This window comes from Cuculus canorus, chromosome 3, assembly GCF_017976375.1.
Source record: "Cuculus canorus isolate bCucCan1 chromosome 3, bCucCan1.pri, whole genome shotgun sequence".
NCBI lineage: Eukaryota > Metazoa > Chordata > Aves > Cuculiformes > Cuculidae > Cuculus > Cuculus canorus.
This window is the reverse complement of record NC_071403.1, coordinates 35,166,064-35,190,584: the sequence shown is the minus strand read 5'-3', so window position 1 is coordinate 35,190,584 and position 24,521 is coordinate 35,166,064. Positions and strand designations below refer to the sequence as shown.

At 40.4% G+C, this 24,521-nt stretch overlaps 2 protein-coding genes across 2 annotated transcripts; both read right to left on the bottom strand.

The window, feature by feature from the left end:
- Positions 1–3,474: 3,474 nt before the first annotated feature.
- RWDD1 (RWD domain containing 1) lies at positions 3,475–13,415 on the bottom strand. Its single transcript, XM_009562240.2, has 7 exons — positions 13,257–13,415; positions 10,860–10,925; positions 9,543–9,673; positions 8,603–8,746; positions 7,466–7,598; positions 5,606–5,668; positions 3,475–4,016 (listed from the first exon to the last, which is right to left on the bottom strand). Exons 1-7 carry the CDS (start codon positions 13,327–13,329, stop codon positions 3,904–3,906), a joined length of 723 nt encoding a protein of 240 aa, XP_009560535.1. The 5' UTR covers positions 13,330–13,415; the 3' UTR covers positions 3,475–3,903.
- Positions 13,416–16,330: 2,915 nt separating this feature from the next.
- Positions 16,331–18,447, bottom strand: CALHM4 (calcium homeostasis modulator family member 4). The gene is made up of 2 exons (XM_009562238.2): positions 17,890–18,447; positions 16,331–16,735 (listed from the first exon to the last, which is right to left on the bottom strand). The coding sequence occupies exons 1-2, from the start codon at positions 18,445–18,447 to the stop codon at positions 16,331–16,333; spliced, it is 963 nt and encodes a 320-aa protein (XP_009560533.2).
- Positions 18,448–24,521: the final 6,074 nt, after the last annotated feature.

Here is a 24,521-nt window from a genome sequence, read left to right as displayed (position 1 = left end):
TTGGTTGCTTGCTTCTTCCACTGGTCCCCAGGGACCAGCTCTTTCTTTTCATTTTCAGTCCACCTATTTTAGTCTTCTAATATATTTTACCTGCTATTTCCTGGACAGAATCACCACACATTGTATAGTTAGCTGCTTCTGTTAGGCAAAGGTAACCTCATATAATTAGCCTACAAGACGACCGTTTCCATTTTCTTCAACTGTACAGTAGATCATCTTTCCTTCTGGAACATTACATCCCTAATACCAAGAAAATAAGTTAAGCCACACCTACGCTCCCCTTATGTGACTTACGTAACAACTGCATCCCCTGACCTCTGAATCTGAACCTCCCACAAGTGGACCAGCGACCATTTCCACCTGTATTTATTTACCCCGGTCACAGAAAAGGTAAAATTAGTTCAAAGTCAGAAGCCTAACATAGGACTTTTGTCGAGTTTGCCATAAGAACAAACAAAACTCCTGATTACAAATAGACCTTGATCTTACACTCTTTTCTTTTTTAAATTACAGTAAGTCCCAGTACAGTAATAAAAGCCACATAAATCTCAGAGGACACCATATGCCACAGCCCAATAGTACCAGCTCACTCTATCAGTTGTAGATTTCATGATCACACAGTGCAGAAAGTAAAATAAGAGTTCACGGCAATAAATGCTATTATGTCAAAGAACTGGACCTGAAAAGCCTCTCCCTCCGACTCCAAGCCAAGCTGCAAAGCATTGAAGGCCTAATAAAAATAAATAGTTTTTAAAAAGTAGCATTTCAGTAGCATCTCATTCTGCAACGTGAGAGTGAGCAGTCACATGACAGCTCTTTTACTCAGGATATGGAGTATCAGCATCTTGGATCTAGGCACAGTCTAGTGTCTAGTGCTACAAGCTTTGGACTTATTTCAGCCACCACACTGTCTAAAAACTGGAGGTAGCCTGATGGTTAGAGGTCTCCAAGGATAAAGACTGAATTTGATTTTCTCCAAAGGAAATGCACTTTTAAGTTCTTCATTTTTGGCCAAGAAAGGAAGAAAAAAAAAAAAAAAACACACAAGTCATATAACACCCTGAGGTTTTGTTTGCTTAAAGCAGATCATAATACAATCATAATTTGGATGCAAAATCCTGGGCGTTGCAGCATGCCCAAGACTGTACTCCTACAGCACCCTGATGTGGTGCGCACCACTCTCTGAATTTTAATAGAGCTCAGGCACAAACTATTCAAAAAGTTCAGCATGATCAAAACTAAATTAGCTCTGGCCAGAGTGCAGTGTTGCAACTCACAATAATCTCCCTACACACATTTTACAGTGTACCCTTTGGACTTAAGAGTTAAAAGCAAGATACAAGCAAGGTTCTCAGCACCATGTTTTTAAATTGCTAAAATTCCATCCCAGTTTGTTGATGGAACTTTATTAGATTAGTATTAATTAGAATACAATCTAATCCAAAGTGCATAACTGAACTTTAAATATCTCACGTAAACTTCTTCCATCAAAACCCCCTTATCTCAGTCCATTTCAGCAAACTGAAACAGGCAAACATAGCCAAACTTACTCTCAGTCAAATTCCCTTTTATTTCACAGATGTTAATCGCTGACAAAGCTAGACAAATCTGAAGTTCAGAAAGAGTCACTGAAACCTGTTCCATAGACTTGGAGGAGCAGATTTTAAGCAATTTTTTGTTATTTCAACCCATATTATTTAATCTGCTTTGAAATACAAGATGTAACAGTGAAAATACATTTTCACATATTAACTTGTTTGACATTATTTTAACATTTTTAAGCTATACATCCTCTGTATGAAAACCAATAAATATGTTAGTGTGAAAACAGACTAGAAAAATCTCATTGATCTATAAATACAATTAATGAGAAGCCTTTTTTTCATACACACGATTCATGTGAGTGATGCACATGGAAAATTTTCTCAGCCTACCACAGTTTGCAGACTACATAGCATTCTTGGATTCAGCCCAGATTTAAAGAGAACTAGTCATTATTTTTTTTTAAAAGATGCTGTTTTTAACATACACAGCTGAAAATGGAAAGCAGCCTTCACAGTTAAGTGGGTTTTATGCATCTGAATTGAGACATAGCAGAAGTAAATTACGTTCAGTACCGACAGCATTTTAAAGCACACTAGCAACTACACAGGAAGCAGGATGTAGTCATTACGAAGCTTTCAATCCAACTGTATCTTTGGAAAAGTCAGATTTAATACATTAGCTCACAACTTCTTAATGTATTTGGTAACTGCTGGAACAGGTCCTGCTTATTGCTTTGAAACGTAGAACACTATCATCGAAACCTAGATGCTTGTCTAGAGTTCTTAGTAGCCAAAATTAAAAAGATCAAACAGAGGACAGTAGTAACAAAGGCACATGGTTAATTTATAAAAGTATTTACAGGATACTTAAACATTTATTTCTATCTACTAGAAACTCATTTATCTTGAATATGAAAAGAAAAGACTACTGAAACATTTTAAAGATCATCCTAAATAGATGTTCTCAGGAGATATGAACAGAGAATCTTACCATTAAATTATTTCTGGAATTAAATTTTTCATTCTGAATACAGAATTTCCAAATATTAAAGTTCATAAACACATTACTCCTCTAAGCACTGTGATACTTTAGTGCAACCCTCTTCAAAGGCTGAAGCTGGCACAGTTAAGGCAGTCTACTAACAGTACTTTAAAAATCAGCACAGTGTTTAACCACTGAAGTGCTCAGTGGTTCTCTATACAGCTGTCTTTTGAAACCTTCATCCATACTGTCATCCTTCTAGCTGATGCAGTCTCAAACACAGCATATTTCAACATGACAGTTCTCGCAGCATTTGGGTGTTTTTTAGAGGTGGGAAGGGTAAAGAAGTCTAACATCAAGCTGTTAGTGCCATAAGCAACTCTGCAGGATGGTTACCATCCACGAGTTGATGCACAGTTTTAGTGCATGTTGTGCTAACCTTTATGGGCTGCCAACAAGATGCTTCTAAAACAACACCCACTACATTCAAATCTGTAAGCACTCTATAAATCCTTGTACTGTAATCTGCACTCCAGTGACAATGTTTCAACATAGTCTCTTGCTAAAAGCAAACTAGTTTTCCTAGGGTGGTTTCCTTTTGTTTTTCCATGGAAGTTCATTGATGCACAAATTGAAAAAGAAAACCACAAATCAAAACCCTCTTCTCACAAATCAACCAAACCTTTTAACTGGACTTCATCTCATTCTGATTTTTTTTCCTACGGATCTGAACTATTAATTTTGAAACTATTACCTTCAACTACTACAGCAAAAGATTTTACTCCAGAAGTATGGAAATGGTTTCCATTAAACTTTAAAAAGGTTATGCCTTTTTAAAAGGTGACCAGTGCTGCCTATCTACAGGTGACAGGTTGGGGCAGCAGGAGTGACCATTACTTGTATTTATAAAATTCCACAGAAACAAACAAAAAAATAAATAACTGCATAGTATGTGATCCCTTTTATTCACCAAAGCTGCCCATGTATATCCCAGGTAGAAGATAGAACAGCTGCTCAGCCTTCAGATGCAGGTGTGTGTAGTGCTTGCTATAACATCTTTCTGCCTTGCTTGTTGTCACATCTCTTCCAAGGACAATTACAGAAGTGGGAAAGAAAAGACAAGAGAAAATAGCATAGCATTTTCAGATAGACCAATATTCCTCAATTTTTTCATTTGAATTAAACTAAATTTATTTATGCTGAAAGTCATCAGAAGACCATTCTCCTGGATTTAAAATATTTTGGTTCTTTTCTTTGGAAAAAAAAAAAAGAAACCCAATAGAACACATTACTAAAACCACAGATGCTGTGGCTTTCCTCCCTGCTCCTCTCTCCTTACATATGTCCATACTGATGACAAAACCAGTTCAAAGAAGTTTAATCACTGTCTAAATTCACAGGGTTGTAGTCAGGGTCATCCTCTTCATCCTCTAACTCTAAATCATCCATTTCTTGGAATAGAGATTCATCAACCTCCACACTGTTTCCAGCTGCAAAGAACAAAAACATCATCTATTTTCATTCAAGCAGGAAAACTGTACCTGAACAACAAAGTATACAACACTTAGCCATATTCATTCTTCAATGTAGATAGCTGTTAATTTACTTGGCTATTTAAATATTAAATAGATATGGAAAAGGAAATACCACATTTTATCTTTTTACAGCTAAAGTGAAGCTTCTTTGCTCTCATAACAAAACCCAGGGAACAGAAATGTCACCCCAAACCTCCTATCTCCCAGGTACTGTCAAAGCAGGAGTTCAGGCCCTGACAGCTGGAATAGTTACAACTATCACAGACACTGAAACACAGGGTTTATGAAAAAAAACTTACACACCATTTATATGTCCACATACATACTTTTTTTCAGTTTTAAATTTTAAAAGCAAGATGAAGTTTGCATGCTTTCATATTTTCTTCAGAAAGAGATGCTGCTGACCCAAGGAAAAAGCTTGAGGACTATTGCTATTTTATTTGTCTGTATCAACAGCGACATCTTCTGGCCACTGAAAAAGGCTCTATTCTGTCACTTGGTTACAAAGACTTCAAAACTATTTCCATCTAAAAGACAATGCCACCATCCTGTTTAAGCTGTGAAAACTAGCATTGTTTACTACACAGTACTGTAATATTAAACTGCATTTAGTAACTTGTTGCATTTATAATAGAACGCAAACAGCAATAAGAATAGGAGATTTTACTCACTAACAGTGACAGGATTAAAAGTTAATACACTAATTCCAAATCATTTGGGCACAGAGCCCAAATACTGAAGTCTGTTACTCCCTTAAAACAGCCAAATGTTCCATCGGCAACCCATCTTACTTTAGGCATTTTGGAAGAAAAAAGGTTAAATTATGACCTCTAACTAAACAAAACTCAACTCCCCCATGACGGCCATTTCAAATTTATACTTGAACATCACCGATGTTCATAAACAGCTTTTCAAGAATGTTATTTGCAGAGAAAATTCTGGACTCTCTTCTGCAACTGTGTTTTGCAATACCAGTAGATAATGCAGCTACACTAAAGAATTGTTTAAGCTCAGGAAACAGTCTTTTAAGCTAGGATACTAAAAGGCCGTGTGGAAAATAAACAGATATGTGACTGAGAGTAGATTTATTTGACTTATCTCAAACAGATTTTCCAAGTTTCAAAACTTTTGCCACGGGCTTACAAAATTTTTCTATTCTTGAAATGGGAGGTAAGAAGGCTGGCTATTCAAAAAAAAAAGAAAAAGCATGTATGGGCTTCTTTGTTTTATGTTTTGCTTTGCTTGTTTTTGGTTTTGCTTCCAGTGCAAGCAGTTGAATAGAAGCAACAAAGTAAGACCAACTCAAACTCAAAGCTGCAAATAAATACACTTTAGCACCTTGAAAATGTTTTGTTTGTTTATTTTTTGAAAGAAGTCAAAATCACTTCTGTTCAATCTGCAAAATAGAACTTCTAAGAAAGCTCTCCTGATGCAGAAGTGATACTGAGGTAAGGTGTTAAGTTAACCTAATAGAGTTTTTGCTTAGGCAATTTGACCTATTTTAAGCCACAGTCTTTCAGTTGTGGAAATAAACAGAAATTTACCTTCCTCCAAGAACTGGATGTCAGAGGTGTCAAGGTTGTGATCCATTTCAAACAGTTGTTTACCTAGAAATAAAATAAAAATAATAAAAAATATTATCTAAGCAAGTAGAATTCTGAAATAACTATCAACCTAAGGCAATAATAGTTAGCACATGTATTTTGGGCTTTTCAAATTAACCAATTCCAGCATTCTTTTTCTAGGTGTTTTTTTTTTAAGCTACTCATTTCTAGAAGTTCCTCATTCTGATTTTTTTGACTATACATCCAGGATTCTTCCATGCCAACAGGATTCCATCCTCTTACATGTGAAATGGGTCACTGTTTCTTTTCTTTAACATTACTATGGCTTTAACAATGGAGCGGGAGAATTTTACACCATACTGCTCTACAGTCTTTTCTCAGTCCTCATTGCTTTAGTCCTCATCTTGTATTCCACAAGAAATTCTCTGTGGGAACCAAAAAGGAAATTGACAGTATCCTCCATGTTTTTCTATATATCCTCTCTATTTGAAAAGCAACTTGGATCTGCATACAGATCACCAGCTCTAACACACAAAACTCCACGAAGGAAACATCACACAAGGCTTTTGGATTGGGAGGTAAGGAAAGAAAAACTCAAGATTCTTTCATGAACTACCCAGCTTCTATCTACAATTGCAATGTTTATGGAAATTTCCACCAACAAGACTGGCTCGTACTTGTAGAACATCTAACTCATGACATCTGAGCACAAGCCTTTTTTAATTTTTTAAAGGAAGCTTCTATAAACTAGACTTGTATAGAAAAAAAATAGACACAGCATGTTAACAATTTTAAGAACAGGAAAACTAGAAGAAGCCTGTTTTCTACTCTTATCTTTGCGGATTCCCAAATGCATTCCCTTCAGAGTAGAATCAAGTGTGCCCCCTGCCCTGTACAGCTTTTCATGAAACTTACTACCACTAAGACTTCTATCTCTGTCCAATTTCATCAAAACTAGCCAAAAGTTTCAAATGCCTTCAGAAGGGAAAAGATAATATGGACACAGCTCTATCACATTGGTTACGTTTTCTCAAGTAATCAGGTTAAAAAGTAGATCCAACATCACAAGAACATCAAAGACAAAAGCCAAACCATGGAGAGTGTGGGAGATCACAGAATGTTTTGAGTTGGAAGGGACCTTAAAGATCATCTGATTCTAACCCCCGTGCCATGGGTGGGGACACCTCCCACTAGAGGATGTTGCCCAAGACTTATTTCTTACCTACAGGTTCTCAGAAGAAAAATAATTTCCCCCGCATTTGCCCACTGGATACAGAGTTTACTTTCTGACAGACAAAACCATGATCTGCAAAACACAGGGCTCAAAGCCACCAGTATTAGAGCAGAGGCTACCGTTCTCACTAGTCAGCACAAGCTTGTCATATGCAGTAGCCAGCCTCTGGCTTGCTTTGGTCCAGCAACAGCATCCCAGACTCCTACGTGTGCTTGAATAATCTTAAGTCACTGCATGATCCAGTGCAATAAAGGCAAAATCAATACACTGTCAGATGTAGATTCTGTTGCTTAACAAACCCCACTTATCCTTCCAGATAAAAACACTTGTCAGCGCCAGCTCCAAGCGGCATACTGTCTGCCATAAAGCCAGAGAAGCTTAAGCATGCAGTGTGAGAGCCTTCATGACTTCAGCAGACATCTTTAATCTACTTGCTTTGTATTCAGCCCAACATCAGGGCTCAAAAAGACTTTGTGACATAAAGGACAATAATCCAATAATGCATGAAGAGTCTATTTACCACAATCATCTTTCAGTATAAAAATTACTTGTCAATATAGTCTGGTAAAAACTGCAAAAACTTTGGGATTTGTTTTAAATCATACCGCTTAATTTGGTTTTGCCCGCTTGTTCTTCTTCTTTCATTTTTTTCCTTTTTATTTCCAGGAGTTCGGCATCAAACTTCGCTTTCCAATTTAGGAAATTCTCAATAGTAACAGGAGTGCCATGAAAACGTTGCTGAAAGAACAGAAAACAAGGCTGCAAACACAACTTGCAAAGCTATGAGTGAGGATGAGCATTCTCATAATTATTTAAATGATAACATTCCAGAAGCACCACTTGCTGCGAAGTATTCTGAGAAACTAATCCTAACCTTGAGAATATACAAAGAATTCATTCTTACTGTTTTTCGTCATGGGACTCTCCCTTCAGAAAGCTGCACTGAGGTGGAAATTCTTATGGAAAAAAAATGCATACTACTTTTGGATCTACAGTGCAGTAATTAGCAATACCCACTAATATAAGTTACCTACACGTAGACAGTGCTTCTTTTCAACTCTTAAGTGCAATCTACACTGAGATATTTTCCATTAAAATATATTAGCCCTTCTATCTTGTTGAGATAGAAAAAAAGATTTATTTCTTTTCCCAGCTATTGTTCTGCCACTTTCAGAAATCCTGAACCTTCCAAGTCTCATCATCCTCTAGCTACTTCCGAGGAAGAAAATGAAGATTCAGTACTTGGACTTACCACAGCACATTCTTTGAGTGGAAAAACTATTCCACAGTGGCTGGCAGAAAGGACACATGCAAGGAGGACAAACCACATCTTGAAGACTGGTATCACTGCTTCCACCCTACCCACTCTGTCTATCAAGGAGGAGAGACTTCCTCAGAGCATGCAGTCTGTGTGTAGCACGCTGTATTCTAGTCCCTTTTGCTCCCCATCCCTTCTTGCCTCTTCAAACAAGAAACTCGCTATAGTACCTGATTTAATTTAGGGAAAATCCCTGCCTTAGGAAGTAATGCTAGAAGGGACTGCGAACATGCAATACTTTGCTGAAAAGACTGCTCTAGAAAATGGAAAAATAAAAAAGTCACTGTAGTACACTAAAGAATTTTCTAGTCCTTAACTTTGACATAGATGTTCCTCTCCCAATGCAGTTGAGACTTGCTCCTGCATCAAACCCACACATTTAAAAAAGCAAGAAATCTTTAGTTGAAAACATTACTTTACATACTTTCTCTTCTTCTTCTGCTTCTCTCTCTTTCTGCTTCTTCTCCTCTTCCCTCCGTGTTTTTATTTGATCCACTATTTCATTTAATTTCTCCTGCACTGCTGAGACTAGAGTGAAGATCATTACCATTCCTAAATTTTCTTCTGCCTACAACACAAAGAAGACAACCTTAAACAGAAGGAGAATCTCAAACCTTCAGCAGTTGAATGCATAGTCATGAAGGGGTGGGCTGGGGGTGTGAATTCATATATTTATATATATTTTATTAGCTTCTAATTCTTTTCATTATTATCATTATCATTTCATTAAAGCTGTAGTTGTAGTTACCAACCCGTAAGTCTTTTTCCTCTCATTTCCCTCTCCCTTTTCATCAAGGGGTGGGGGGCGAAAAAGGATTTTGGAAGCTCAACTGCACAGTTTTTAGCTGCCAGAAACTAAAGGCTATCCGGGTAGGGCTAAACTACGACAGAAGATTATATGAAGTAAACTGAAAAGAAAGAACGTCTATTGAACATGTTATGGCAATTTTAAGACAGGGCGTATTTCAAGAATTCCTAAACACAAAGAAGTGTTTCCTACTCATTCCTTTACAATGCATTCTCACTGATCCATAAGGTTGAAGAGATATTTCCCCCTGCTAAATAGCTGTGTTACTAAAAAGAACCACGTAGCAATACAGCATTTTTCAATCTTTCCAAATAAAATTAAAGTGGCTCATTTCCACAAATACTATATATACAAACTCACCTTAAGCTAGAACTGCAGAAGAGGGGAAGTCCTCGAGCACTTCCATTTCATTATGTGCGTTTTGTGCACACTAGAATAGCCCTATATTTTACTTCAATAATATCACTTAACTCACAAAACAGCTGACTTGAGAGGAAAATTCTGGCTAAAGTGTGAAGTGATATGAAGCTGAATTGAGAGATCTCATTTACCTTACCTGTTGTTCTAGTAGTTTTATTATGTTCATGATATCATTATCGTCAAGATTCTCCTGTGAGACTATTTCATAAAGTGGAGTTTCATCAGGATACCTTTCTCTATAGGTAAATTTAAGGGTTGTTTGGACAGCTACAAGATAAAAAAAACACATATTCTTACAGTGATAACTTCATATAACTGATTGTATATTTTTCTATTGCACCAGTGGCCTGAATATTTTAAAATATACAGTATTTTTGTCGCAAAGGAATAGTCATCTTACACAGACATCAAAATTATACGAACAGACTTAAATATAATACAAGATTTTTGAGAAATTAAGACAATAATGTTTACCCTTACGTAAACAATTATAGGTTATTAATGTCTGAAAGGTCTTTAGAAAGACTGGAAAACCTCTAGTATTCATTGTACCACAGAAGCAGTAATCTTTTTTCCCTGATATCCCACTTAAAGCTGGATAAAAGCAGGAAGAGTCCTAACAACAGATCTGGAGCATATTAATGCTTTAAATTCCATACGCCTGGCTGCAGCATTAACCTCTATAGTTCACATGACACGGGCACAATGTCTAGTTGAACTTAACAAGCAAAGAGGAGAATCACCGGACGACAACGCACTCAACCTGAAGCCACCCAGAGCTAGGTAGCAGGGAAGCAAGGCAAAACAGAACCAAGTTCCTTTCAAGCATCCAGACAGAATACCAAGGAGAAGCCTTCCTTCAGTTCCAGACTCACAGTTCTGGCTGCCCAGCAGTTTTTTCAACAGAGACATTTCCCCTGAGCAGGACCTGCTCCTTTCAAACTGAAGGATACAGCAGCAGTTTTGTCCTTTTAACACAGTAACTCGGGACGGCAACTCTCAAACTTACTTGCAGTAAGGCTTGCTTACCTCAGTAAGCACTAGTACCCAACAAATACAAAGGGACTCAGGATCCACCGCTTTTTCTTCTCAAACTGTTCCTTAAGGGCTGGATGTTCACAATACACAGACCCAACTGTTCTATGTGACTGGCACAGAAAAAAAGGCACCTCACAACATGGCTTTAAGCTGTGACAGGGATGATGACACTCCATTCTTTTTGAAACTACGCAGCAAAGCATTTGAGATTTAGCATGTCAGAAATTAGCCCAAGCGGAGAGTGCAATGTTTCTGTAAACTAAACACAGATCACCAGAATCCTAAAACTACATCTTCTGAAAAATGTTTGCTGGATCCTAAGAGGACTTAAGTGGAGGTACACAGACTTGTTGGCAACAGAATTAGACTTACACAGAAACTCCTTCTATACATATGTAAGACATGATTAACTTACTTTCGTCATTTTCTCCTGCTTCAGATGTCACAGTGATTGTGAAAGTCGTTGGCTTTTCTGACAATACTGCTCAAAGAAAAAAAAGAAATAACAGAAAGAAATTCCTTAAATCAGAAAACTACTTCTTCACGTCATTAAAACTGAACTTCTCAAGGACTAATGAAGCAAGGATGCTCTTGATACAGTGTTAAGAGCCAACTAATAAAAACTTTTCAATTAACAGCTATTTTCTATATGATGTGATTTTCGGAGTGCTCTTTGAATGACATCTTATAACATGAACAAGACTTAAAAATTTTCTCTTTTTGAAAGTTTTCTCTTTTGAAGTTTCATTTTTCCAAAACGTGCAAACCTACCTACCATCAAACGACTTATGTTAGAACACTGAATGTGTGCAGAAAGCTCCCAAAGCTAATGTGCTTTATTGTGCCAGATGTATGTGATGAGCATCCAATGCACTTTCAACCCTGGACTATTTTTAATGTCTACACCTATTTCTATATTTAGGACAGCTTAACGTAACAAATGCTTCTTAAAACAAGAAAGGAACACACAGTGCTTTCCTTCAAAAATGTACTACCCATGTAGTGGACTAGAACAATATTGTGTGAACAAGTCAGCAGACAGACAAGCAGGTCTATAGAGACACAAAATGCAAGCCCCGTGTCCTAAAGTTTCACAGACTAGAATTCTCATTGCATAATAGTAGGTTGCAGATGATACCCTCAAACAAGGACTGCTCTGCATCCCTTTTCTAACCTATGCCCAACCTTATATATACGCTCTAACAGTATTAATTGAATTTAGCCTAATTGCTAATGTACTACTACGATCTTTCTTACTCCCTCTTCTTTTAGGCATAAGAGGATTACATGAATGACAAATAAGTCAGAATAAGCATCAGAACAGAGGTTACATGAAAGTGTATTACAATAAGTGATTCAGCACCGTCAGCTACCAGACATCAGTTTACACACCAGTGTTATAACTGAAGAACCTGTAAGATTTTCAGATGAAAGCAACGGTCATACGTAGTGGGCAAATGTCTGTGTCATGAAGTTACTGACGTCAGATATAATGAGACCTCGGGCAAAGTGGTAGGAGAATGAAAATGCACAATTATTTCACTGTTAATTTGTTTGGATATGGAGTTCTGTAAATCCTGGATTAGATAGTGTGGCAGACACTCACTTGATGGTAACCAGGAACTCCTGAAAACCTAAAGAGCCAATGTATCATAGAATCGTTTGGTTGGGAAAGATTTTTGAGATCATCAAGTCCAACCATACCTGTCCCCTACTAAACCATATCCCTGAGTACCTCATCTACCTGCCTTTTAAACACCTCCAGGGATGGGGGACTCAAGCACATCCCTGGGCAGCCTCTTCCAGTGCCTGATAACCCTTTCGGTGAGGAAAGTTTTCCTGATGTCCAATCTGAGCCTCCCCTGGCACCACTCGAGGCCGTTTCCTCTCATTGCGGGTCTCTTTGGGGAGAAGCCCACCACCCACCACACCACAACCTCCTTTCGGGGAGCTGCAGGCATGCCGTGCGGATCACGGGAAACTTTTAGCCCTGCTGCACCTGAGAATTAAAGCTTCCCTGCGTTCCTCCATGGCCCTGCACATAGGAGGTGGGCACAATGGGAAGCCGCACATTTAAGCGTCCCAAACAACCCCACGGCTGCGAGGAGCAGCTCCAGAGAGTAAAACTGGCCGGAATTCCCGCACTCTCACCGTGGGAATATTTCTGCTTGGAGAAGGCTCCGAGAAGACCTTATAGCGACGTTCCAGTACCTGAAGGGGCTACAAGAAAGCTGGGGAGGGACTGTTTACAAAGGTTTGTGGGGATAGGACGAGGGCGAATGGGTATAAACCGGAGAGGGGCGGATTTAGACTAGACATTAAGAATTTCTTCACTATGAGAGTGGTGAGACACTGGCACAGGTTGCTCAGGGAAGCTGTGGATGCCCCATCCCTGGAGGTGTTCAAGGCCAGGTTGGATGGGGCCTTGGGCAGCCTGACCTAGTGGGAGGTGTCCCTGCCATGGGCAGGGGGATTGGAACTGGATAGCTATAAGGTCCCTTCCAATCCAAACCATTCTATGATTCCAGGACTCTGACAGGTCTCTCCCAGTCGCGCCCCTCGCCAACGACCACTCGGGATCGGGATCGCCCACGCACCGACACGAGCTCGGCGAGAGGCGCCGCATTCCCACTCAGCGACAAAAAAACCCCAAAAAACACACAAAAAAACCCACACCAAAATTACAAAAAAACCTGCCAAATCCACAAAAAAATCCCAAGAAAAAGACGAGACACTCATCCCGCGGCGCCCGGGCAGCCAGGAGGGCGGGCGGGAGCCCGGGCCGCGGGCCCTCCCGCTGCTCCCGGCTCACCCGTGAAGGAGTCCGGGTAGATGGACTCCAGGGCCTCCAGCTCGTTGCGCTGCTCCTCGCTGTAATCGGTCATCGCCGCCCACGGCCATGGGCCGCCCGCTCACCGCTCCGCGTGCCTGTACGCGCGCCGCTCCAGCATCGGCTGGGCATGCCTGGCGTCGCGCGCCTCCGCCTACCCCCTCCCATCCTTCGATCGGCGGTGGATGGCTTTGGGCTGAAGGGGAGGGCGCGGGGCGGGAGGGGAAGGGGCTGACACGGGATGAATGGAGTTGGATCTGTTAAAGGGTTCTCGGGCACTGGGATGGGCTGCCCGGGGAGGGGGTGGAGTCCCCATCCCTGGAGGTGGTTAAGGGGCGAATAGGTGAAGTGCTTAGGGACGTGCAGTAGTGGGCAGGTACAGTTGGGCTTGATTATCATAGAATCATAGAATGGTTTGGGTTGGAAGTTCCTTAAAGCCCATCCAGTTCCAACCCGCCTGCCATGGGCAGGGACACCTCCCACTAGATGGAGTCCTAGGCCACATCCAACCTGGCCTTGAACACCTCCAGGGATGGGGCACCCACAGCTTCCCTGGACAATCTGTTCCAATGTCTCACCACTCTCATGGTGAATAAATTCTTCCTTATGTATAGTCTAAATCTGCCCCTCTCCAGTTTATACCCATTGCCCCTAGTCCTGTCACTACAAGCCTTTGTAAACAGTCCCTCTCCAGCTTTCTTGTAGCCCCTTCAGGTACTGGAAGGTTGCTATAAGATCTCCTCTGAGCCTTTTCTTCTCCAGACTGAACAACCCCAACTCTTTCAGCCTCTCCTCATATGGAAGGTCCTCCTCTGGACCTGTTCCAACAGCTCGATATCCTTCTTCTGTTGAGGATTCTGGAACTGGACACAGTACTCCAGGTGGAGTCTCACGAGAGAGGAATAGAGGGCCAGAATCACTTCCCTCAACCTGCTGGCCACACTTCTTTTGATGCAACCCAGGATGCAGTTGGCCTTCTAGGCTGGGAACGCACATTGCTGGCATTTGTTGAGCTGCTCATCAACCAACACCCGCAAGTCCTTCTCTGCAGGGCTGCTCTCAATCACATCATCCCCCATCCTGTACTGAAATTGGGAATTGCACCGACCCAGATGTAGGACCTTGCACTTGGCCTTGTTGAACCTCAAGAGATTCTCACAGGCCCACTCCTCCAGTCTGTCCAGGTCCATCTGGATGACATCCCATCCTTCCAGTGCGGCAACCGCGCTACTCAGCTTGGTGTCATCTGCAAACTTGCTCAAGGGTGCACTCAATCTCCCTGTCTTTATAATTCACGGTACTGAGCAGCACTGGTCCCAGTATGCACTCCTAAGAGACACCACTTGTCACAGATCTCCATCTGGACTTTGAGCCCTTGACCACTACTCTCTGAATATGAACATCCAACCAGTTTCTTACCCATCAAAAAGTCCACCCATCAAATCCATATCTCTCCCATTTAGAGAGAAGGATGTTGTTGGGGAACCATGTCAAAGGCTTTACAGGAGTCCAGATAAAGCATATCCATTGGTTTACCTGTGTCCCCTGCTGTGGTTATCCCATCATAGAAAGCCACTAGGTTGGTCACACAGTACTTGCTCCTGGTGAAGACATGCTGGCTGCCACACAGGTCTTTTCCAACCTAATGATTCTATGAAATAATAAGCCATGTTGATTGCCTTCTCAAAGGGTGATCAAGTGCAGTGCCTTCTGGTTGGTTAATTGTAGCGCTTGCTGCTTGACTTGCTGCACCAGACCTGCCTCGGCTCCAACCCTTCATCCCCCTTCTCTTCCAGCTGGAAAATGCAATGTTCTGAGTAGGTGAGGCATCCAGCCTCTCTTACTCAGACTCTTGAGGATCTGCAGGTCCCCAGCTAAAGAGACAGGCTTCAGATATTGTAAAAAGTACATTGCTGCTAGGTTGGTATTCACTGTTTATCATTCTTTCACCAAAAATTTATAGGGATCAACAGACTGGAGGGGATTCAAAACTGTTGCTCTATGAATAGCATCGTGGTAGTGTGGAGGTAGCAGAATATCATTTCAGGATGGAATGGGAAGTCATTTGATTCAGCTGGAAAAATCAGTTGGTACAGCCTGAAGTTTAAAAGCATCTGCAAATTTCCCAGGAAACATTGACAGTGATTTCAGAAGCCCTATCGCATGGGCAGCATCACTGTACAGCTGAGGAACAGGAGTCATCAAGGCTAGCAATACTGGTACCCCCATATATGGGAGTTACCTGAAGGGTGAATTTAAGACTGTTGAGGGTTAAACAGCAGCAGATCTGAAACTTGGTACACAGAGTAGTTTTAAAGTGCATCAATTTCCTGGGCTTAGGGCCAGCACTTTTCCCCGAGGTGCGTTTTACAAGCTCAGTTTCCAGAAAACTTACTCATGGACATAAAGGCAATAATTTTCACTTGAAGCGAGCAAACTGCAATTCTAAATTGATTTTGGGTAAGGTGTCTCAAGTTTTAGCAGGCACAGTTAGAATGTTCAGAACCAAGTCACTGATTTTTCTGTATTAATGAGTTCTTTTGAAAGCTGCACCTTCACTACCAATCAATCCATTATGTGTTTCAGGGAGCAGAGGAGTGAAAGGAGAAGGTATTTCTGCTAGGGGTCACTGAGACAAAGCTCAATATCTGCTTTAGCTCTGTACAGAGTGCAGACTCCTAATATCCTATCAAAGCCAAGCTATTCATTTTTAAAGATTTTTAATAGATGAGAAGAAAAAGCATTTGGGAATAACTTTCTCTCCCAGTACATTAACTCAGTACTCATTTTGCACAAGTATTAGAAAACTGAGACCTGCAGACTGAAACAGCCCACCCTAATTTTGACACAGACCATCATATCCCGCTGGAGTCAGATGCCATCAGGAGAGGTATCTGTAAGCATCTGCTGAAGGACTACATTAACAAGATGTACTTGCTCACGTACTTTATATATCAGTGTAATAAGGTGTCAGAAAGTTCCAGAGCAGCTCAGATCTGAGGTGGAGCTAGACAGATTCCTGATTTTCTGCAAGGTGTTGGTGAGGGCTTGAACCCTCAGAGCTGTGTTCTCATCACAGGGTTTACATCAATCTTCAGGTACTTTTCATCTGCAGACTCCTTGAGCGCCCAGTCATGGAGGAGGCTGTAGTCATAGTGCTCCTCATCCACTCGTTTTAGAAAGGCCAGTCCAGAAATGGCTTGCCACTCTCTGAGAGATGGAATACGGATTTCCTTTACATTTTCACTCCCTGGGACAAAGCCAAAGAACTTTCTTACATGCTGCACGGCATAGAGCCTGGAGTGCTGCTCTGTTGCTTCATCAAAGAGCTCCTGCTCATTGTTAACATAGCTGTTCCAGTATCTGAAATGTAGAAAGCTCAGTGGGGAAAAACAACTTGCTAGGCAGTAAGACAGGAAGACGGTGATGACTACTATAGCGATGAGAAACCAGCCAGCCACCTTACAAAGAAAAAAAACCAAGACCTGTTAACAGCTGAAAGTAGTCATTGTGGAAACTTCTAAGCATTAGAAAATCCATAGGGTTATCTTTACTTGCTTTTCCTGAATAAGGAGGTTAACAAGGTATAAGCCTAGTAAGGGTCTGTTGCCATCAAACCCTGCCTACTGGAGATGGCCACATAGGAAAGTTTTTTCAGCCAAGTATAAGGAAGTGCTGTTGTATGACTTAAGGATTTTGCCTCCACAGCTACTATTGTGAGTCTGTAGCAGAGAAGCCACCTAATTCCTAGCCAGTCTTAGTTTATAGCCTGTTTAAAAACTAATTTTCTTTGAAGCAACAACTTAGTTTTCCACCTATTATGTTCTTATGTAGGCTTTTAGAATTGGGTCCAATCTAAAACCAGGATTTTAATTTGGTTCACACAGAGCTCTCAGCCTGAACACCTTATTCACACAATTCTTATACCTGAATGAAGAAGCTTCATGCCATTCCTGGCTCTTGGAACTTCCATTTATCATACTTGATATTTTTCAGGACACTATGCAAGGAAGAATATATCCTCCAGCAGCAGGTTACAAGTGGGCCAACCAGACAAATTTTTATACCTAAATTACAATTCCATTTACAGGAACAAAGCAGGCTTCAAAACACAGAAACTTGGCATTCAAGGCAGAAGATACAGATCCTGTTTTATTCTAACACATTGTCTGCCAATTTAACTCTAATTCATAGTATCATAGTATAGTGAGTGTTGGAAGGGACTTTAAAGATCACCCAGTTCCGACTCCGCTGCCATGGGCGGGGACATCCCACCAGATCAGGCTGCCCAAGGCCCCATCCAACCTGGCCTTGAACACCTCCAGGGATGGGGCAGCCACAACCTCCCTGGGCAGCCTGTGCCAGTGCCTCACCAGTCCCATGGTGAAGAAATTCTTCTTTATGTCCAATCTAAGTCTGCCCCTCTCCAGTTTATACCTATTCCCCTTGATACTATCCTCACAAGCCTTTACGAATAGCCCCTCTCCAGCTTTCCTGTAGCCCCTTCAGGTACTGGAAAGTCACTATAAGGTCTCCTCTGAGCCTTCTCTTCTCCAGGCTGTTCTCTAGTTCTCATCATTTGATCCACTGGCAACAGAAGCAATGAGTTACTCACTTGTGACTGGTATCGGAGTAGAAGAATCACTTCATCTCTTGCCCGGGTCAGCTCTGAAGGAACTAACTGACTGCATGGAAATGCAGCCAATATCCTTCCATGTTCACTAGCAGTAACATTAGGATTAGGTTTATAATAATTCACAGAGACATATTCACTCATAGCACAGACATAATATGAGCCATTTATCAAAGTGACTGCCAGCCACGTTACTGGAGCAACTAGGGCTCTCCCAGTGATGCTGCACAAGACAAAGCAGGTCAGCTTGCATTGCAGTAATCGGTTCGGTGTAGTCTCTTCCTGAAGAGAAGAGCTTTTGCCTGTAACCAGCCTCCAAGTCTGGTTATTCAGGGCATAACCAACAACCAGAAGGATCAGTGCAGGAACTCCTAGGAAAGCCAGCCCATAGATAAGGTTCTGCCCAACATGACAAGGACAGCTGAACGTAAAAAAAGAGAAAAGTTGCTGCCCACCAATTGTCAATATTGCAATTACAGCGTTAGCAAGCACAACTTCTTTGCCCTTTAAAAAAGCTAACCACTTCGGAAAGAGAGCCATTTTAGGTCTTAATCTTTACCAGATGCTTTTGCTTTAAGTCAATACTAGGTTTTAGCTACGTTCTGATAAAGTTAGTAGCAGACTAGAACAGAACAAATGCCAACAACTTTAAAAAAAAAAACACAAACAAAAAAAAAAAACCCCAAACAAACCCCCTGCTATTTTTTTCCCCCTCCAACTACTTTTTGATTCTACTCCATGACAGCTAAAAGCTTGTTTGCTGGCTTTAAATATACATGCAGACACCCAGTCATGTGTTTTAATTGATTCAATAATTGATCCAGCTGTTCTGGAACACTTAGCTTTTAGGCAATTCTGAGCTCTGCCAGCTCCTTGCTAATTGTCTGTGACAAACAATAAATTCCCCTTACCATTTGGATGACATGCAATGCTGTAAAACCGATGACTACCCTGTCAGGGTTAATTGGCAAGCTGTTTGCTAATTAATGGTAATTAGAAGAAGCATGGTGTGGAATGGAAGGGGTGAGGAGGTAGAAAAAATTGAGATCTTTCAGCTGTTCTTAATTAAAAAACAGTCAAGCATACCCTTGTCAAATGGATTCATTATAAAAATATGAAGCATTTTAAATGCTTCAACATTAAAATAAAAATTCCATAAGCTGTACAAAGTTTGGAATCCCAATTCTGTTCATATTTAATGTCAGTTCCCGTTCTGAGGCAATTTGGTCTCTAAACACTGAAGTCTGAGATGTAGTTAGCTGCTGGACCATGAGGATATCAGTGTTTCGTCTGTAGGTGGCAAGAAGCTAGCATGTTTCTTTTCCTGACAATGTTGAATGTTTCCTTTGGAAGTTTTCTTTTTGGTGAGGTGTAATCTGCTCTTCACACAGTGTCAAGACAGCTTGAGACAGGCTACTGAAAATAGTTGGCATTTATATAGCGTACTTGAGTCTACAAGTTTTAAAATTTTCTGTGTCTACCCATTCTATCAACAGAGGTAGATAGAAATTTTTCAGTTAAATGTTTCCAAGACCCGGTTACTGAATATTGGGATGTATCATCTGGGCTCTCAGCATCTCTTACTAATCAAGCCTTAAACAGAGGTTAATTTTTTAATGTTTCACTCTTGATGGTTTTCTCCTTGTCACACTTGGTCTGTAGTCATGGTATCCAGTAGTTCTGTATGTTGCATACCCTAAGCTGATCTGAATATGAAAATACTTGTGTTTAACTTCTGAAAAGTCTAACTGCCTGTAATATGAACATTTTTACTGAGAGCAGAACAAAAATTAGTCAGAAAGTCTATGAGGAAAATTGTCTTCCCATTACAGATGGCTATCTCCAGCACGTGTGAACTTGGTCACGTGGTTAATAGTACCTTACTGCACAGCCTCTTCTCTCCCCTTACAGAGAGGGCTGCTAATAATAACTTTAAGCTAAAAAAATAGTTTTAGCACCTATGGTGTCTGCTTGGATGGCAGAAATGCTCTCACAGCTGTTATGCACATGGAAGATGTTATACGTGCCATACTTGTTTACTAGGCAAGACCTTTGTTCTCCACTGCATTGTTAGGGTGGATGACTGCTTGTCTCATCCCCAGGCACAATCTGTGAGTGAGGTCCTTGCTGATAATTGGTTCTCAAAATTATGTGACATCATAATACAAAATTAAGAGCAATAGAGAAACATGCTGAAACATCCAGCAGCACTTCACCACAGCTTTTCTGGGACCTACTGTTAAGTTCTTGATTCTATGGACAGATTAGTAGCATGACAAACTCCCAGTGCTATCTGAACACTACCATTTTGAAGCTTCATTTTGTTTCAGTATCACAGGATTTCAATAACTTTATTTTTGGACTAGTGACATTAAATTTTGAAAAAAACTTGCCTCCTTAAATTCAGCAGAATAACCCCATTAGGCTAATAAAGAATTATTTTGAAGATTTTTTTTTTATAAAAGTTTTCCATTATGCCAGTTAATTTGAAAGTCTCTGATTGATTGCTGCTGAGCTTTCTATGGGAACTCATGCCTTGTTTTGTTTGTATGGGAGGAAGGCTTTACGAAGCATCACTTGTTTACTCAAGAAACACATTAGATATGAACCTAAAGAGAGGGTACAACACTGAAATATTCATTGTCAGCCTAAGGCTGTTGAATGAGGCATTTTATACGATCAATACAACAGCTTTGCACTGCTGCATTGTTACTTCTTTGGCATTTATGCTGTGCTGTAAATAATCCTGCTGGAAAGTCCTATTATGGAACAAATTACAGAGTTGGATCCAATTAAGAGCTTAGGCAGCACGTCAAACCATTAAGTACTTGCCTTCTCAGAGGAACGTGGAGTCCTGAGGTAGGCATTTAGGCTCTTTGTCTGATGCTCAGGAAGAGTTAGGACTGAATGCAATCCAAAACACCACTACCTGATGTGACAGCCAGCTTGCCTCTGAGGCAAAGACATGCTTGTAAGCTGATATCTGAGGCAAATAGGATACATGGGAAAATCTTATCCATAGTTTGCTTGTCATTTTGCATGGTTCTGTCAGCTTGAATTCACTGCCAGGAACCTCAGTTATGAGAATAAGTAATTTTTTTTAAGAATTGAGAATGGTTTGTCATTTTCTTTTAAAATATGATTGTTGGAAGACATATCACACCTTCGCAACCTCCCATACACAAGCAAACATTTTTTATTCTCATTTACTTTTTATTGAAGTAAAGCAGTCATGGCAGGAGGGAGAGATTGGTTTCAGTTTCCTTCTCCACATGGTCAAGTCAGAGTTCACTCATTCATCTCTTTCTTCCAAGAGCTCCGTTGTTATTAGTGATCTGATGCGACTGTGGTGGGAAGAAGCTGTAGTCTCCATCTTTCCTGCCATTGTTCTGCCAGTTGCACTTAGTTCCTCCACAGAGAGGATTTTGGTATTTATTGATTCAGAAAAAGATTGGGTTTTTCTTATCTAATGGTCATAAGAAGGTTGAGAGGAAGAGGGAAGTGTTCTGTTTTCCAACTGAATGTTGCTTTCTGTACAGTTTGGAGGAAGAACTGAACCCTGGTCTCTTCTGGTCCTGGACAAGTGTTTTCATCACTAAATTAGCAGTCAAAAATCTCATGTTCTGTGCCTTCTCTAGCTGCATTTTGAGTTACATTTCATATGGATGTCAAGCCTTTCTATGCATGTTAGAAAGCATGCTATGAAAGTACCTGATTGCAGGCTGGATTCAGACTGCCAAGTCATTTTCATGGTCTTTTTGTCTTGGTTGAGGGAGAGGTTCCTCTCTCAGGACAAGCACCACTGAGAAAATCATCAGTAAGTTTTATGATAAGAGAAGATTAGAAACCTGTTAATGATTTTGTAAACTGATCTTTTGCTTCAGTATTCAGCTATGTTTTATAGGTAAATTTTTAAGAGATTTTAGATGCTTGCGGTGAGTTCCAGAAGGTAGGCACTTGAATTTAAAAATAGCCTCTTGAAAACTGTTCCTGGGATTCCTAACCTAATCAAGGAAGTTTCAGCAGGTCACACTGAAATGCTTCCCAGGCAGGGTGCTGCAGGCAACGTGGCAGCAGTGGCACTGCTTTATTCTGAAGCATGGCCAAAGCAGCGGCACGCTGGGCTTTGGGCAAAAATACTTATTTATGATGCAGGAAGCCTGTGTTCAAGTACTTTTTAAATGTAGATTCAACCCATCACCTACCTTCTTGTGATCTGAAAAAATTCAATTTTCTGTGAATGAAATATTTAACACAAGATCTATTGAGCTGGAGGCGGAGAGCAAACAAAAACCTGATCCTGTACTGACAAGTGTATTGCTGTTTTGGCTCAAAGAACTTTTTTAAGGCTTTTTTTTTTGGGGGGGGTGGCATTTGACACCTAATTTGTTATTGACCTTTGTATTGCACTCTGCTCTGGTATACAGATGGTTGGGAGAATCCTTTCATACTGGACTGCTAAAGAGATCATGTGCTTACCTCTTCAGGTTTCCACTTTCCCATAACAGCCAGACCACTATAAGAGACAAGGTGCTGGTGCACACTTCAGGAGAATACACTTTTGTGTATTTTATTTCAGTTTAATGGGAATGAAGAGAACTGGTGTAGTCTGGTACACAAGCATTGTGCCAGACCGACCTTCTTGGGGATGAAGGCTAAAATCCTCTCCTGACAAACATGACAGAAGGGGGGGTGAAGTGTGATGTGAACTTCCTCACTGTTCTAATTGCCTTGGATTATTTCTGAGAAGTCTATGTTAAGGTTTAAAACAGGTGCCATATATGTGCCAATGTCGACTTGCTTCACAGGGCTGTGAATCAGACAACAGTTAAAATTAGGTTTTATTTTGTTTCTGAACATGTGGATGCAGTCCACCATTGACTTGTTACCCTCACTGGAGCTACTGAATCCCCAGTTGATTTGGACACACCATTTCAGCTTCGTTTTCTCAGTCATGTGGTAACCTTTCAAAACTATGTACATTCTACCGAATACATCGTATTATGTGTATGTATTTACATGTATACACATGTGCATGTATGTATTTTCCGAACAGTGCTGATATGTTCTTGCTATGCATTGCACTGTTTGGTCCACAGTGTTCCTTCATGACTGTAATGTTAATAATGCAGGCTGAAGTAATAAATCTTATATTCAGAACTGGATAAATAAAATGGTGTTAATTTATGGGTAGCCTTAAGCACTTTGTGATGGTTTCACTGCAGTTAAATTATGCTAATGATAATCTTTTAGAACTGTTTTTGAAAATGCAATGCATTACATTTTTTACGGAATACGATCTCTCTTGAAAAGAGATATATTTGGGGCTTGTCACCAGCTGGAGACAAACTGAGCAACAGATCGTCTCAGACGAAATGCAGGTAACTATCTAGAGAGTTGTAATGCCTGGCTTTTATAATTTATTTAAGTTTTGATATAGGAGGTACTTCCATTAGTTTCACTTATAAAATGGAATTGGATTTTACAGGGCCAGAAAAGTGGCTAGAAATAAATGGAAGAGCCTTATTATATTGTGAAGTTGTCAATAGCAGCTCATTCTGTGTAAAATGAAAGTGGTTGAGATCTCTGTTTGCCACAAAACCACCTGAAAATCCTTTTATCTGACCTACTTTTTGTTGCTGACTGGTGTCATAACTTTAGACTTCCATTTTTAAAAGGAAATTTATCATTTTTTTCCCCCCAAAATGAATCACATCTGCTGCTTTCTGTGTATTTGGAGTAGTCAATACCTGTAATGTTACTCTAGCACTGAATCTATTAATTAATCGGAGTTTAATAACAACATGGCATTCAGATGAGGCCATGTATTTTTACTCCCTTTTGTGAGAGGAGTTCGTGGGTATATATGTGGAGGTAAATCCTATATGGAAAGACGGCTACTCGATTAATTTCTAAATTCACTTGTGACCATAGCCTAAATTTATTGTAAATCTACAGTAACAGAATAGACTGAATTTACCTCTGGGGAAGACAGAAGGAGTAAGCATAAACTTCCTGGATGTTCATAGCGGGGATGTTTATAAATAGGGGTTACAGCATGTTTAGAATGATGTAAAATCTGCTAGAAACATCGTTAATAAAAATGCCATTTGCACAAACTGGTGTCTGTAGCAGGTATACAGTTTATTTTTTCTGAGAATCTGACTGGTCTAGATTTATCCTGCCAGCTTTGCAGAAACACGATGGTAGTAGCGCCTTGTAACTCAAACTGCTTCTGCACCGGCAGGCATTAACTCACCAGACTAAAGCAGTCAGAGCAGGCAGAAGGCTGTATATCCTCGAGGTTCTAAAATGATCAATTTTTAATTATCTTGTGCAGCAGTATCTTGCGATTGTGTTTTTATTCTTCAAAGAGGGAGGTTTTATTAACTCTCCAAACACCAAAATGTGGCACAAACAGAATGAAATAACTGCCCCTAAAAATCTAAGACCTGTGAATCTCTTGGGGCTGCCTGGTTTGACTTTCCATGGTCATTTGCTGTGTATTTGATTACAAATCATTCTTCTGGATGGAATGTTTATTTACATTGTGTACAGAGGCAGGTCTGTTGCCAGTCAGATTCCTCCCAGAGGGCTCAGTACACGTAGAGAAT